The 13,557-nt window shown below is 42.3% G+C and overlaps 1 protein-coding gene across 8 annotated transcripts in view; it reads right to left on the reverse strand.

The window, feature by feature from the left end:
* Positions 1 to 1,652: 1,652 nt before the first annotated feature.
* Positions 1,653 to 13,557, reverse strand: part of LOC137431270 (uncharacterized) — a 917,646-nt gene continuing 905,741 nt past the window's right edge. For all 8 annotated transcript variants that reach the window (XM_078781781.1, XM_078781779.1, XM_078781782.1 and 5 more), the window contains 3 exons: positions 9,478 to 9,553; positions 2,293 to 3,067; positions 1,653 to 2,169 (listed from right to left, as the gene is read on the reverse strand). In XM_078781781.1, the coding sequence (XP_078637907.1) occupies positions 2,048 to 2,169; positions 2,293 to 3,067; positions 9,478 to 9,553 (973 nt within the window). In that variant the 3' untranslated portion in view covers positions 1,653 to 2,047. The remainder of the gene's footprint in view (positions 2,170 to 2,292; positions 3,068 to 9,477; positions 9,554 to 13,557) is intronic.

Below are 13,557 nucleotides of genomic sequence, written 5' to 3' on the forward strand. Positions count from 1 at the left end.
TTTCAAAAAGCAGAAAATACTTATTATTTCGAAGATGCACAACTTGATGGAAAGAATATCGTCGATCAAAAACTAATGAAGTGCAGCCGCAAAAACAATTGCTCAAAAGCAGCAGCATAGAGGACTTCCATTGTTTTAAATACCTTTCTGCAGAACTCCCTGGGAAAGGGATTACGATGGAAAATTTTGGCACAACAGTGAGCAAGTACTTTGTCAAAAACGGTATTTTTTGTTTTTTGATTAATCAATTAATTGACGAGTTATTTAATTATTAGCGATTAATTAAGTACTTACACATTTTCTTTCTCTTCTGGCCATTATCTCGAGCACCTTTTGAGTTAGGAAGATGATATTTGGACATGCCAATGACCAAGTGATTTGGCTGCAAAGGCTATTTTGATTTATTGATGAATCAATTAATCAATTAATAGATTAATTCTTTAATTATTCGATTAAAGACTAAAATGTTTTTTTTAAAGTTACAGATTCTGATGAAATAGTGGTGGTTTATGTGTTCTATGAGCGAATTGATTAATTATTTCATTTTTTAATGATTATTATTTATTTATTTTGATTATTAATTTTATTTCTCATCTGGGCAATATCTCAGGCTCCTTTTGAACGAGGAAGCTGATATTTGGATATATAATTATTTAATTTTTTTATTAATGACTCATTTAGTTAAATTTCTAAAAGTTACATCTTCGGATGAAGCACTTGTGGTTTAGTTATGCTATTAGCCAATTGATTAAGAAAATATTTTATGACAATGTTTTATTGATTTTAATTATGCAATTAATCAATCAAATAATGTGCACCTCTCCTTCCAAATAGTCTTCATGAGCTGCACGGCGGTATTGCTGGGCGCCAGAGGCGCCCCGGCAATGCCGCGCTGGAGGACATTTAATTATTTGGCATGGGGGTGGTGTACTTTGAATGTATGTGTACTTGTTTGAGCACTTTTTCAGGATTACGTATTTTTTCGTGCATTTAAGTTTTCAGGATTACGTATTTTTTCGTGCATTTAAGTTTTCAGGATTACGTATTTTTTGCTGTGCCATTTAACCACCCACGAAAAACATAAATGTGCATGCACTTTCTTAACTTTAACCACACACAGGTACTGTACACACATACTGTAAACTCCGATGCTCCAACCCCAAGCTGGCTGTTTTTGCAGAGATGCAAATACCACATGTTTACACACGGGTCGAACTCTAACAAGTTCTTAAACCATTATTTTTTACATCCTCATTCTAGAAATTTAGCTTTAAATTTCATCCATTTTATAAAGGGTGGAATTTTTTTTCCCATTGGTCAGAGTGTCATCTGATAGAGACGTTTATCACCATTCACCGATAAAGATAGCATATTGCCAAGCTGCAAAATAGACTCATACACACTATATTCCTACCATGTGGTATTGAAGTCAAATTCCTTTTGCATCACCAATTTGGGAACGATCTTTCAACACCAGGAGCTTCTCCAACATGTTTTTTTTAAATACAGGTGAATTTAGTGGATATTATTTGCACCAATAATTCTGTTCACAATTGGTTTTCTTTTTTCCAGAAATCCTTCCAAGTTCTGAAAAATACACCTGATACTGTCTCCTATCTACTACGGCAGAAAAAGCACAAAGTAACAATGGGTTTGAATTGCAGTAAAGGAATAAATTTAATTAGCAAACAAACATCAATCCTCTTCAGAGTTGTACATTTTATTAATCTGTTCTACAAAAGGCAAAAGTAAATATTAAAATCACAGAAATTTAAATGCTGAAAAAGAATCGTTTCATCAGAGCATAACTATGAGCAAAATACCTGTTATTTTGACAGGTTTGGTTGGGGAGAACTGAGAAAATGAAAAATCCATAGAAGGTAAGGAGGATAAAAAGAGGAGGAAAATGCAAATGTGAGTGAGGGTTCCACAATATATAGTGTGGCCTAACATTAAAGAATGAAAAAAAAAAACACCTGTGTACATACGCACACAAAATAACCAAGCTACTTCAAGAGCAAGAGGGAAAAGTGAAGGCATTCTTGTTTTACGGTAGATTTGGGAAACGGTTACGTGCTGTGTTGATCGATGGAAAACCCATAGGAGGGACCAACTGGGATTGTGAGTAGGAAGGCACGCGCTGTTGCAGAAAGTTGGCCTGAGAGGGACCTGTGGGGGAAAAAACGTTTTTTTTTTAAAGAGAAATTAGGTGAACATTAACCCAAGATAACATGTCAATACAAATAATTTAGAAGTTTCCACAGGGACTGTCAAAATAAATTGCAAGCCTACCTGTATTATTAAAGAGGCTGGGTGGACGATTACCAGGGAAGCTGAGCCCCCGATCTCCAGGGAACCTGAGAGGAGGATCACCAGGGAACCTGAGAGGAGGATCACCAGGGAACCTGAGAGGACGATCTCCAGGGAACCTGAGAGGACGATCTCCAGGGAACCTGAGAGGAGGATCACCAGGGAAGCTGAGAGGAGGATCACCAGGGAACCTGAGAGGAGGATCACCAGGGAACCTGAGAGGACGATCACCAGGGAACCTGAGAGGAGGATCACCAGTGAAGCTGAGAGGAGGATCACCAGGGAAGCTGACAGGAGGATCACCAGGGAAGCTGACAGCACGGTCACCAGGGAAGCTGACAGGAGGATCACCAGGGAAGCTGACAGGAGGATCACCAGGGAAGCTGACAGCACGATCACCAGGGAAGCTGACAGGAGGATCACCAGGGAAGCTGACAGGAGGATCACCAGGGAAGCTGACAGCACGGTCACCAGAGAAGCTGAGAGTGCGATCACCAGGGAAGTTGAGAGGACGATCACCAGGGAAGCTGAGAGTGCGATCACCAGGGAAGCTGAGAGGACGATCACCAGGGAAGTTGAGAGCACGGTTGCCAGGGTATTTTAGAGGGCGATCCCCAGGGAAGTTAGGAGGGCGATCACTGGGGAAGTCAGCAGTGCGATGACTGGGGAAACTTGGAGGGCAATCACCGGGAAAGTTAAGGGGTCGATCACTGGGAAAGTTTGAAGGACGATCTCGTCCCTTGTCACTGTTAACCAACTGCAGGGTGGGGACAAGGGTTGGGAATAGGGGGGAGGTGGGGAGGAAGGAGAGGGAAGAGGGTGCAGCCAAGCACAAACAAGTAAATTATTTACCCCCGACGACACAAAATCAGAACACTCAAAATATCTCAAAACGGAGCATTTCTTCTTGTACAGTATTTGCAGAAATGTTTTGGCGACAATCCGTCAAAGCCTGGGTGAGGAACTTAGACGAATGGAATGCCAGTCGTCATTCCTCTTCATTGGTGATCCTAAATGACATCTTTAAAAACTGTGTGAGAGTTTAGAAACGTCTAATATCTTATAAATAAGTCAGTGCATGTCTGCGCATGTGTCTGTCTGTCTGTCTATGTGTATGTCTGTCTGTCTATACGTATGTCTATCTGTGTATGCATATGTCTGTCTGTGTATGCATATGTCTGTCTGTGTATGCATATGTATGCCTGTGTATGCGTATGTCTGTCTGTGTATGCGTCTGTCTGTGTATACGTCTGTCTGTCTGTATATGTGTCTGTCTGTCTGTGTCTGCGTCTGTCTTTGTCTGTCTTTGTGTGTGCCTGTCTGTTTTCAGGAGATGTGACAGAGACCTACAAGGTCTCAATGTGTGTGTGTGTGTGTGTGTGTGTGTGTGTGTGTGTGTGTGTGTGTGTGTGTGTGTGTGTGTGTGTGTGTGTGTGTGTGTGTGTGTGTGTGTGTGTGTGTGTGTGTGTGTGTGTGTGTGTGTGTGTGTGTGTGTGTGTGTGTGTGTGTGTGTGTGCGCGCACAAAAATATGTATAATATGTCACATATAATGTGTGCACATTATATGCAGTACAATATATCAAGTATAATGTGTGTATATAATACACAGTATAATATGTCACATATAAAGTGTGCGTACATAATATACAGCACGACATGTCAAGTATAATATAATGTCAATGAATTATACTTTCAGATGCCATTTACAGTTTGCTTGCTTTATCATGTGTACATAAAAAGTTATTTAAGTTTTATGTTGCACAAGGACAACACCTTTGGTGGAGAAAAAGCATTTGTCATATCATGACAGAAAAATAGCTTGTCTTTTTTTTTTTTTTTTTTTGTATACAAGATTGAGGCTCGTGAAAGAGCTAACATTAATCACACAGAAAGACAAACCGACACATAAAACATATAACATGGGGAGCGGTAGACAAGATGGGGCGAGAGGGGGAGGAACACAAACACAACATCTGAGAGCAGGGACATCGGGAGATCTGTGGGAGGGAGAGGGCTTTTGGGGTGGGGATGGGAAGGGGGGGGGGGGGATAGAGAGGGGTAAAACATATGGACACTGCCGGGACTTCCAGGAAAGAAGTTATGAAGGAAAGAAGTCTTATTATATGTGAATCCATTTCACACTATTTTCTCACAAGTTAAACATCACGTTGATGGGTTTTCAAACGGGCTTTCTTTGAAAGTCTGATAAAGAATGGGATCTCAGGACCTAATAATTGATAACCCAATGAGGTGTTCCTCAAATAAAAAATTTTTTTAAGCTTCAAAGTTTTTTTAAATAAAAAGTAAACCGATCGTGACAGAAGATGCAATCGACGGCGGGAAAAGGTGAGTGATGATTAGTTCGTGAGAATGATTTGACAAGTATGCAAATGTCGTTAATTTCATCCTTTAAATAAAGAAGGAATGCTAAACATGGAGGGAATAGGGAGGAATAAAATGTAAACTCCAATGTGCATATCATGATTGGCATGATTGCCTTTGTGATACACTGCACATACAGTCTTTAAGTCCTTTAAGTGTATATTTACAGACTTGGCATTTAATATGGAATATTTTTTTTGTGGGGGTGAACTTACTTTTCAAGATGACTTAGAACCAAAAGTTCATTGGAATTATGTTGAAATTATTCTAGATTTTGTTAATGTGACCTTTAAAAGAAACAAAAACCACATTTGACATTTTGAAGCAAATAAATTGATCCTTGAAGGTGATGAAAACTGATATCGAACTCAATTCACGGACAGTACTGTGTTAAACTTCTGTGCGTTTTCCAGAAGTATCTCTTTATTTTGCACATTAGCCAAAATTTTTTTTTAACAAAAACAAAAGTTAAATTACGACTGGGATTACGGACAGTAAAATTACAGTTCAGTACTTCGTGTAACCCCCACGAGCATTCAGGAGAGCACGTACACGTTGAGGCATGCTGTTCACGAGATTTTCCAAGGTTTGGACAGGAATCGCTTGCCATGAGGTTACAATAGTCTGCTGCAATTCACGCAAAGAGGCAGGCTGCTGGTCCAAGTTGTCGATTTGACGCGTTAATTCTGCCCACAAGTTCTCTATCGGATTCATATCCGGGGACATGGCAGGCCACTCCATATGCTCTACACCACGGTCAGCAAGAAAGTGTTGGATCATGCGAGCACGATGAGGCCGTGCATTGTCATCTTGGAAGACAAAGTTTCCTCGAAAGGCTGCACGAACAAATGGAAGAAATGTTTCTTCCAGAATGGCCCTGTGCTTGAACTGGTTCAGGTTTCCATTCAGAACAACCAGGTCAGTTTTGCCCCCAGCATGAAAAGCAGCCCAAACGGTCACCCCACCACCTCCAGCTTGGACTCTTGGCACTATACAATCTTAGTTGTCGGCTTCATGCACTTGTCTGCGCACTCAGACGTGGCCATCTTGACAATAGACCAGAAATCTAGACTCGTCATTGAAGATCACGCGATTCCAGTGTCCTGGCTGCCATTGACGGTGCTCTCTGGCCCACTGCAATCGGCGCTGGCAGTGTTGTCTAGTCAGGCGTGGCTTTCTCAGGGGACGCCTGGCACGATAGCCTGCTTGAACCAGTCGTTGGTCGACTAGCCTTCTGGATACAGGCACATTTGTCAGTTGCTGCCACTCAGCCCGAAGCCGATTAGCTGACTTGGTACGGCCATTGCGGACTAACCGGTGCAGCTGGCGATCATCCCTCCTTGTGGTTCTGCGGGGACGTCCTGGCCTCGGTATTGGAGTAGGGACACCCCTCTGAGCATTTCGTTTCAGGATCTTTGACACCTGACCTTGAGTGATGCCATACTGCCAAGCAATAGCATGCTGTTTCATGCCGGAATTTCGTAAAGCCACCACTAAATGACAAACAGAATTGTCGAGTTGACGGACCATCTCCAGAGGAAGCAGCAATACATTTTGTAGAAGTGCAGCAGTTGTTTTCCACTAATACAGAACGCAACAACCCTTATATACCCGATTGTGAAGCCAATCGTCAAATGTACCTGTCCGTACTTTTTGTCACGCCACCTGTGATATAATCCTGTTATTGACTTCTTGCTGCGACAGACAATCAGTGACATGGTTCTTTTAACAAAGAAATCACCGAAGCGTAAAAGAAACTCACCAGATTGATATACCGAGTTGAGAAATTAAACCCGTCAAGAAAAAAAAAAATTCCATATTAAATACCGTGTATATGTGTGTGTGTGTGTGTGTGTGTGTGTGTGTGTGTGTGTGTGTGTGTGTGTGTATGTATATATATATATGTATATATATATATATATATATATATATATATATATATATATATAATTATATATGTATATATATATATATATATATGTATATATATATGTATATATATATATATATGTATATATATATGTATATATATATATATATGTATATATATATGTATATATATATGTATATGTATATATATATGTGTATATATATATATGTATATATATATATATATGTATATATATATGTATATATATATGTATATGTATATATATATGTGTATATATATATATATATATATATATATATATATATATATATATATATATAGATATATATATATATAAATAAATAAATAAATAATGATCCCGGTGTGTACCCCGGTTTAGAATAGGTGCACCGTATCCCTGCGCATCGTAAGAGACGACCAAGAGTTGGCGTCAGGAAGGGCATCCGGCCGTAAAAACATTGCCTCAAACAGGGAACCATGATTGTCATGGGGTCCGCAAGGCTAACCCCCGCTCTAGCGGGGAAAATGGCCTTAAAACGATCATTCATATTCATTCATTCACACACACAGTGCATTCAGAAAGCATTCAGACCCCTTCACTTTTTTCACATTTTGTTATGTTGCAGCCTTTTGCTGAAATCGTTTAAATTCATTTTTTCCCTCATCAATCTACACTAAATACCCCATAATGACAAAGAGAAAACAGGATTTTATCAAGTTAGAAAATTTTAGAAAGACACATGAAAGCCAACAGAATCTTGTTTCTCACAGTCTGAGAGTCCTTTCGGTGCTTTTTTGCAAACTCCAAGCGGGCTTTCATCACATATATATATATATATATATATATATATATATATATATATACAGAATGCTCCAGAAACCCTGGGCACATTTTGAAGAACGATACCTGCAACAAACAACTAAGTTTATTATTGTTCTTTGGTGCAAAACAAAACATGATTACTCGTTAAACAGTCTAATCAGTCTAATATACATGAAATAGATCAGTTCAAATGTTCAAACTGCACTCTGACACACTCTGACACGCAGTTCTGCATGTTTCAGTCGTTATGGCAGCAGTCTCGTTACGGATGAATTGTTTCACGTCTCTAAGGGTCGTATGATTCCTCGCATACACTTTTTGTTTGAGGAAATCCGAAAGGAAGAAATCACAGGGTGTTCTTAAATCACAAGACCACGGCGGCCATTCAACTGGACCATGACGGCCAATCCATTTGTCTGTAAAGTTCAAATCAAGGGCCTGGCGTACACTGGCAGCATAATGAGCAGGCGCACCATCATGCATGAACCACATTTGGCCATCATTGAGTGGAAATACATGCTGCTCCAACATTAGAAGGTAATTTGCAGCATTCACAATTTCTTCCAAAAAATATTGGTCCAACAATGCCTCCAGAAGAACTGCCTGCCCAGACGGACACACTAGCTTGATACTGGACGTTGTGGTCAACAATAAATCGTGGGTTGTCTACTGCCCATATCACGCTGTTATGACGATTCACAGAACCAGATAAAGTAAACTTGGATTCATCAGACCACAAGATCCTGTTCTGCAAATCATTGTCCAAATCCATTAACCCAAGCAATGTCTCACATTTCTCAACGCGCCGGTCAAAATCATCCTCAGATAGTTGGTGAATTATTCTGGGTATGTAGGGTTTCGCATTAAGGTATTTTAGTGTTCTTTGAATCGATGATCGGCTTATGTTGGTGACGTTTGATAAACGATGAGTTGATAATGGTGTGTTACTGTCGAGATGTTGTTGAATGACTGCTCTGCATTACTCAGTTCGAACAGTACGAGGCCTATCTGCTGACTGTTTTGGAAGAATTCTGCTGGTTTCATCAAACTGCTTGTTTATTCTGCCGATGGTTCTTCTGTCAATTGCGTCGGTGCCACATTCTTTGACAAGTTGTCTGTGAACTTCAGCCGAATTTCCAGATATAAAATACAAGCGTACAGCATTTGTTTTTCTGTCTCACGATATGATCCGTCATATTAGAGCATCTAATTCACAATGAACTGAACGAATGCAAATACAAATGCGTGCAGCACAGTGAGCGAAGCTCACCCAGATCCATATCACGTCATGCACCTCACCCTGTCACGTATCACATGATGCACCTCACCCTGTTGCGTATCACGTGATGCCAGTGCGTGTCGAAGCAGTCACATCCATTTACGAGTAATCATATTTTGTTTTGCACCAAATAACAGCAATAAATTTTGTTGTTTGTTGCAGGTATCGTTCTTCAAAATGTGCCCAGGTTTTCTGGACCACCCTGTAGGGGGGGGGGGGGCATGGGGGAGGGTAGGATGCGGCGGGGGGGGGGGGTATGGGGGTTGGGGGGTGGTAGAATGAGATCCAAGAGATTGTAGAACTTCGTTACACTTTTGCGAAAAAGAGCATATGAGTGAAATAAGAGGTCGAAATCCCTTCTGTGATTCATAATTTAATGTGGTATCACCTGGTGTTGGCCGAATGGTGAGGGTGGCGGGCTTGGGATCTTAAGGTCCTGAGTTTGAACCCCATTGAATTAACGTTGAATTAAAACTGTGATGAAGGGCTCTTCAAACATTGAAGCATTTCTTGTGACTGCCTCCAACCACCCGAAGCCTGGTGTTGGGTTAACGGTTAGGGTGGAGGGCTTGGGATCCAAGGGTACTGAGTTTGAATCCTGGCCAACTGTTGAATTAACACCAGGTGGGGTTGACTCAGCCTGTTATACTTCCAAGGTCAGCAAAATGAGTACCAGATTACTGATTATAGAGAGGCATTGCACACAAACGAACCACCACCACAATTTATTGTGGGAACAAAGATTTTCAATGAAAGATGATGGACTTTCCACAAGTTAGAAATATTCTCACATAATCATTTCTGTTGCTGTCCCCCATTCTGCTTTCAAAGCGGTGTTGGTCCTGGTATTGAAGTTCTCGTTGCTTTCTGGAAATTAAAATAATATGAAAAGGGAGAAGAGTAATAATATTTAAAAGTACGATTCCATAAAATCATTCAAAATGCATCCGATAAAGAAAAAAGCAATAAACCTGAGCAAGTTGAACTGAGAAAACCAAATGCCTCAACTTTAACTTTGCTTCCAAATATCACATAACCAACACACCGACCCTCTTGAACGCAACTGCTCTGAAAACTGCCATTCTCACCTGAGAAGGTGGAAAAGATCCTGGAAACCAACCCTAAACCCCGATTCTGCAAAGACCCTGATGGCATCAACACACGTGTTCCAAAAATATGCTCTGCCACTGTTGAACATCTTCTCTGATCTTTTTCCACTCTCATTTTCTTCAGCACACTGCCCATCCACTTGGAAATCAGCAAACATCACAACAATACAGTGCAAAAACAGATCGTCTTAACTGCAGGCCTAACTATCTATAATTCCAGTAATCTCTGTCTGTCTGTACGTTTGTCTGTGACCGCTGTTTCTCGACAACCACGGGTCCGATATACTTTTAACTTGCCAGGTATATTGCTGGGGACCCGAGGATGTGCCTTTTCAAGGTTTCATATTAATCGGACAATTACTTACCGAGCTATGTCCAAAAAACGATTCAACCAATCAGAGAGCAGCGAACGATCGCGTGTGCCGAACGTGGAGGACACACTCTGCCTCGGATGGCACATTTGAGAGCGTATTCATTTATTTCACGTTTGCAAACTATGTTGGCGTTAAACTACGTTTTAAAACTAATAAAAACGAATTTGCGATTCATTCGCTTTCCTGCGCGTTTGTGCACGCGATGGCGATTTCTTTACCAAACTCCGGAAGCCGTTCGCTTTGGACCAAACCATTGCATGTAAATAGAGGGGGGGGGGGGTTCTGTGGTCGTTGCGAATGGACCAAACCATTCATGTAAATAGAGGGGGGGGATTGTCACTGTACTCGCAAGCCGTTCGCCGTTCGCTTTGGCGTTGCGAATGGACCAAACCATTTCATGTAAATAGAGGGGGGGGATATAATTTTAGATAGATATATAGTACGGGCATATATATAGTACGGGCATGCCCTAGTTAGCTTAATTCCAATTGCAAGCAAAGTCATGGAATTAACAAGCGTTACGCCTAGGTCCCCCGTCGGTGAAGTGATGCGAGTTGACAAAGTGGGAGACGCAGAAAACATGGACGAGTCGATAATATTTGCGAGTGGGTTGGAGACACACCCACACATCAGATTAGAAGTGAGTAGTTGGTTTATTTTTCAAGATATTCCGCTCACAAGGTTCAGACATATATGGTGGCGGCCATCTTGGATTTTGACGTGGCGACCCAATTTTCAATAGCGTTCTTCCTTATGCCTAGATACACCCACACACCAGATTAGAAGTTGGTACTTCGCTTATTTTTCAAGATATTCCGCTCAAGGTTCAGACATACATGGCGGCAGCCATCTTGGATTTTGTCGTGTCGACCCAATTTTCAATAGCGTTCTTCCTTATGCGTAGATACACCCACACACCAGATTAGAAGTTAGGGGGCCTTTACACAGGATGGCGACCTTTGTGCCTCCCTTGTGCGACCATAAAATTTGCCAGGTCGCCGTTGGAGGCTCAAAGGAGGCAGAATGGTTGCCTAGGTCGTTCAAAGGTGGTACACAGGAGGGTCAGACATCGCCATGGACGCCATGGTCGCCGTAAATTTTTGAACATGTTCAAAACAGTCGCACAAAGGTCGCCGAGGAGGTTGGTTGCTCAAAGGAGACAGAAGGGAGGCACAAGCATTGCCGTGGTTGCAGAATGGAGGCACAGTGGTCGCCCAATGGTCGCCAGGTAATAGATGCGTTCTGCTGCAAATTTTCCTGTCAATCTGGGCGATGCTTCTGCCTCCCTTGTGCCTCCTTTGGGTGACCAATAGCGTGCATTGAACGATGACTGTGGGGACCGCTGTGCCTCCATTCGGCGACCACGGCAACCCTTGAGCCACCATGGCAAAGCTTTTTCCTCTCTTCTGCCTCCTTTGAGCCACCCGTAGTGCCTCCTCAGCCTGCCTATAAATAGAGGGCTGGTACCTGCAGTGGTTCATTGTGTTTGCAGTGAATGGTGAACAACTCGACTCAAGAAAGTCTCCAGACTCAACAGGCACAAGACATCATGCCTCCCAAGAAGTGCACAAGACCAAGGGCAAAGAACCGCAGAGGTGCCAGGACTACTGAAGAAGAAGGTCCTGCTGGCCATGGTGATCGCCAAGAAGAAGACCCTGCTGGCCAAGGTGGTGGACCTGATGGTGGAGCGCATGCTGCCCAAAGTCAAGAGAACAAGCGTTACGCCTAGGTCCCCCGTCGGGGAAGTGATGTGAGTTGACAAAGTGGAACACGGAGAAAACATGCTATGATATGATATTTCGCTCACAAGGTTCAGACATACATGGAGGCAGCCATCTTGGGTTTTGACGTGGCGACCCAATTTTCAATAGCGTTCTTCCTTATGCCTAGATACACCCACACACCAGAAGGTACTTCGCTTATTTTTCAAGATATTTCGCTCACAAGGTTCAGACATATATATGGTGGCGGCCATCTTGGATTTTGACGTGGCGACCCAATTTTAAACAGCGTTCTTGCTTGTGCCGAGATACACCCACACACCAAATTAGAAGTTGGTACTTCCCTTATTTTTCAAGATATTTCGCTCACAAGGTTCAGACATATATATGGTGGCGGCCATCTTGGATTTTGACGTGGCGACCCAATTTTCAATAGCGTTCTTCCTTCTGCCGAGATACACGCACACACCAGATTAGAAGTTGGTACTTCCCTTATTTTTCAAGATATTTCACTCACAAGGTTCAGACATATATATGGTGGCGGCCATCTTGGATTTTGACGTGGCGACCCAATTTTCAATAGCGTTCTTCCTTCTGCCGAGATACACCCACACACCAAATTAGAAGTTGGTACTTTCCTTATTTTTCAAGATATTCATCTCACAAGTTTCAGACATACATGGCGGCGGCCATCTTGGCTTTTGACGTGGCGACCCGATTTTAAACAGCGTTCTTCCTTGTGCCTAGATACACCCACACACCAGATTAGACGTTGGTACTTCGCTTATTTTTCGAGATATTTCGCTCACAAGTTTCAGACATATATATGGTGGTGGCCAACTTGGATTTTGACGTGGCGACCCAATTTTCAATAGCGTTCTTCCTTATGCCTAGATACACCCACACACCAGATTAGAAGTTGGTACTTCGCTTATTTTTCAAGATATGCAGGTTACAAGGTTCAGACATACATGGCATCAGACATACATGGCGGCGGCCATCTTGGATTTTGACGTGGGTTGCACCCACACACTAAATTTGAATGCGGTCCTTCGCTTCCGCACGCACACACGCACGCACGGACGGACGGACGGACGGAGGGGAAAACCATAGTCCCCCTTTCGCTCCGCGGTGCGACGGGGGACAATAATCGCAGTTGACATTAAATCCTTACTTTTCTCCAACAGCCTGAGCTCAAACCATGAGTTCATATTCAGACCTCGGTCACTGTCACCTGGACCTGCTGCTTCAACTGTGTCAACAATGGAAGGAACCCCTCAATCTCAGACACAAGATAAGGGCCATATCAGCAATGTAACAAGATCTGTCAGCAACCTTCTTCTGGTGAAAATGCCAAAATCAAGACTCTCTGCTCACTTTCACTCTTTCATTCCTCTTTTTTCCTGCCTCTGGAACAAACTCTCACACTCCTCCCTCCAGGTCTTCAAAAACAGCTGTTCACCACCATCTCTTATCTTCCCCCATCCAAAAGCTTGATCTTTTCTTCCCCCGTCAATAAACACCCCAAATCCACCTTTTCAAATTCCGTCTTCTTTCTTCGAAGTCCTTGTAGTGTCCATTTGTTTATCCCATGTACCCCACCCCAGCCCTCTCCCTTCCACAGATCTCCCGATGTCCCTGTTCTCTCCTGTTGTTGCGTTTCCCTC

Source organism: Myxine glutinosa, chromosome 7 (genome assembly GCF_964187855.1).
Source record: "Myxine glutinosa chromosome 7, kmMyxGlut1.1, whole genome shotgun sequence".
NCBI lineage: Eukaryota > Metazoa > Chordata > Myxini > Myxiniformes > Myxinidae > Myxine > Myxine glutinosa.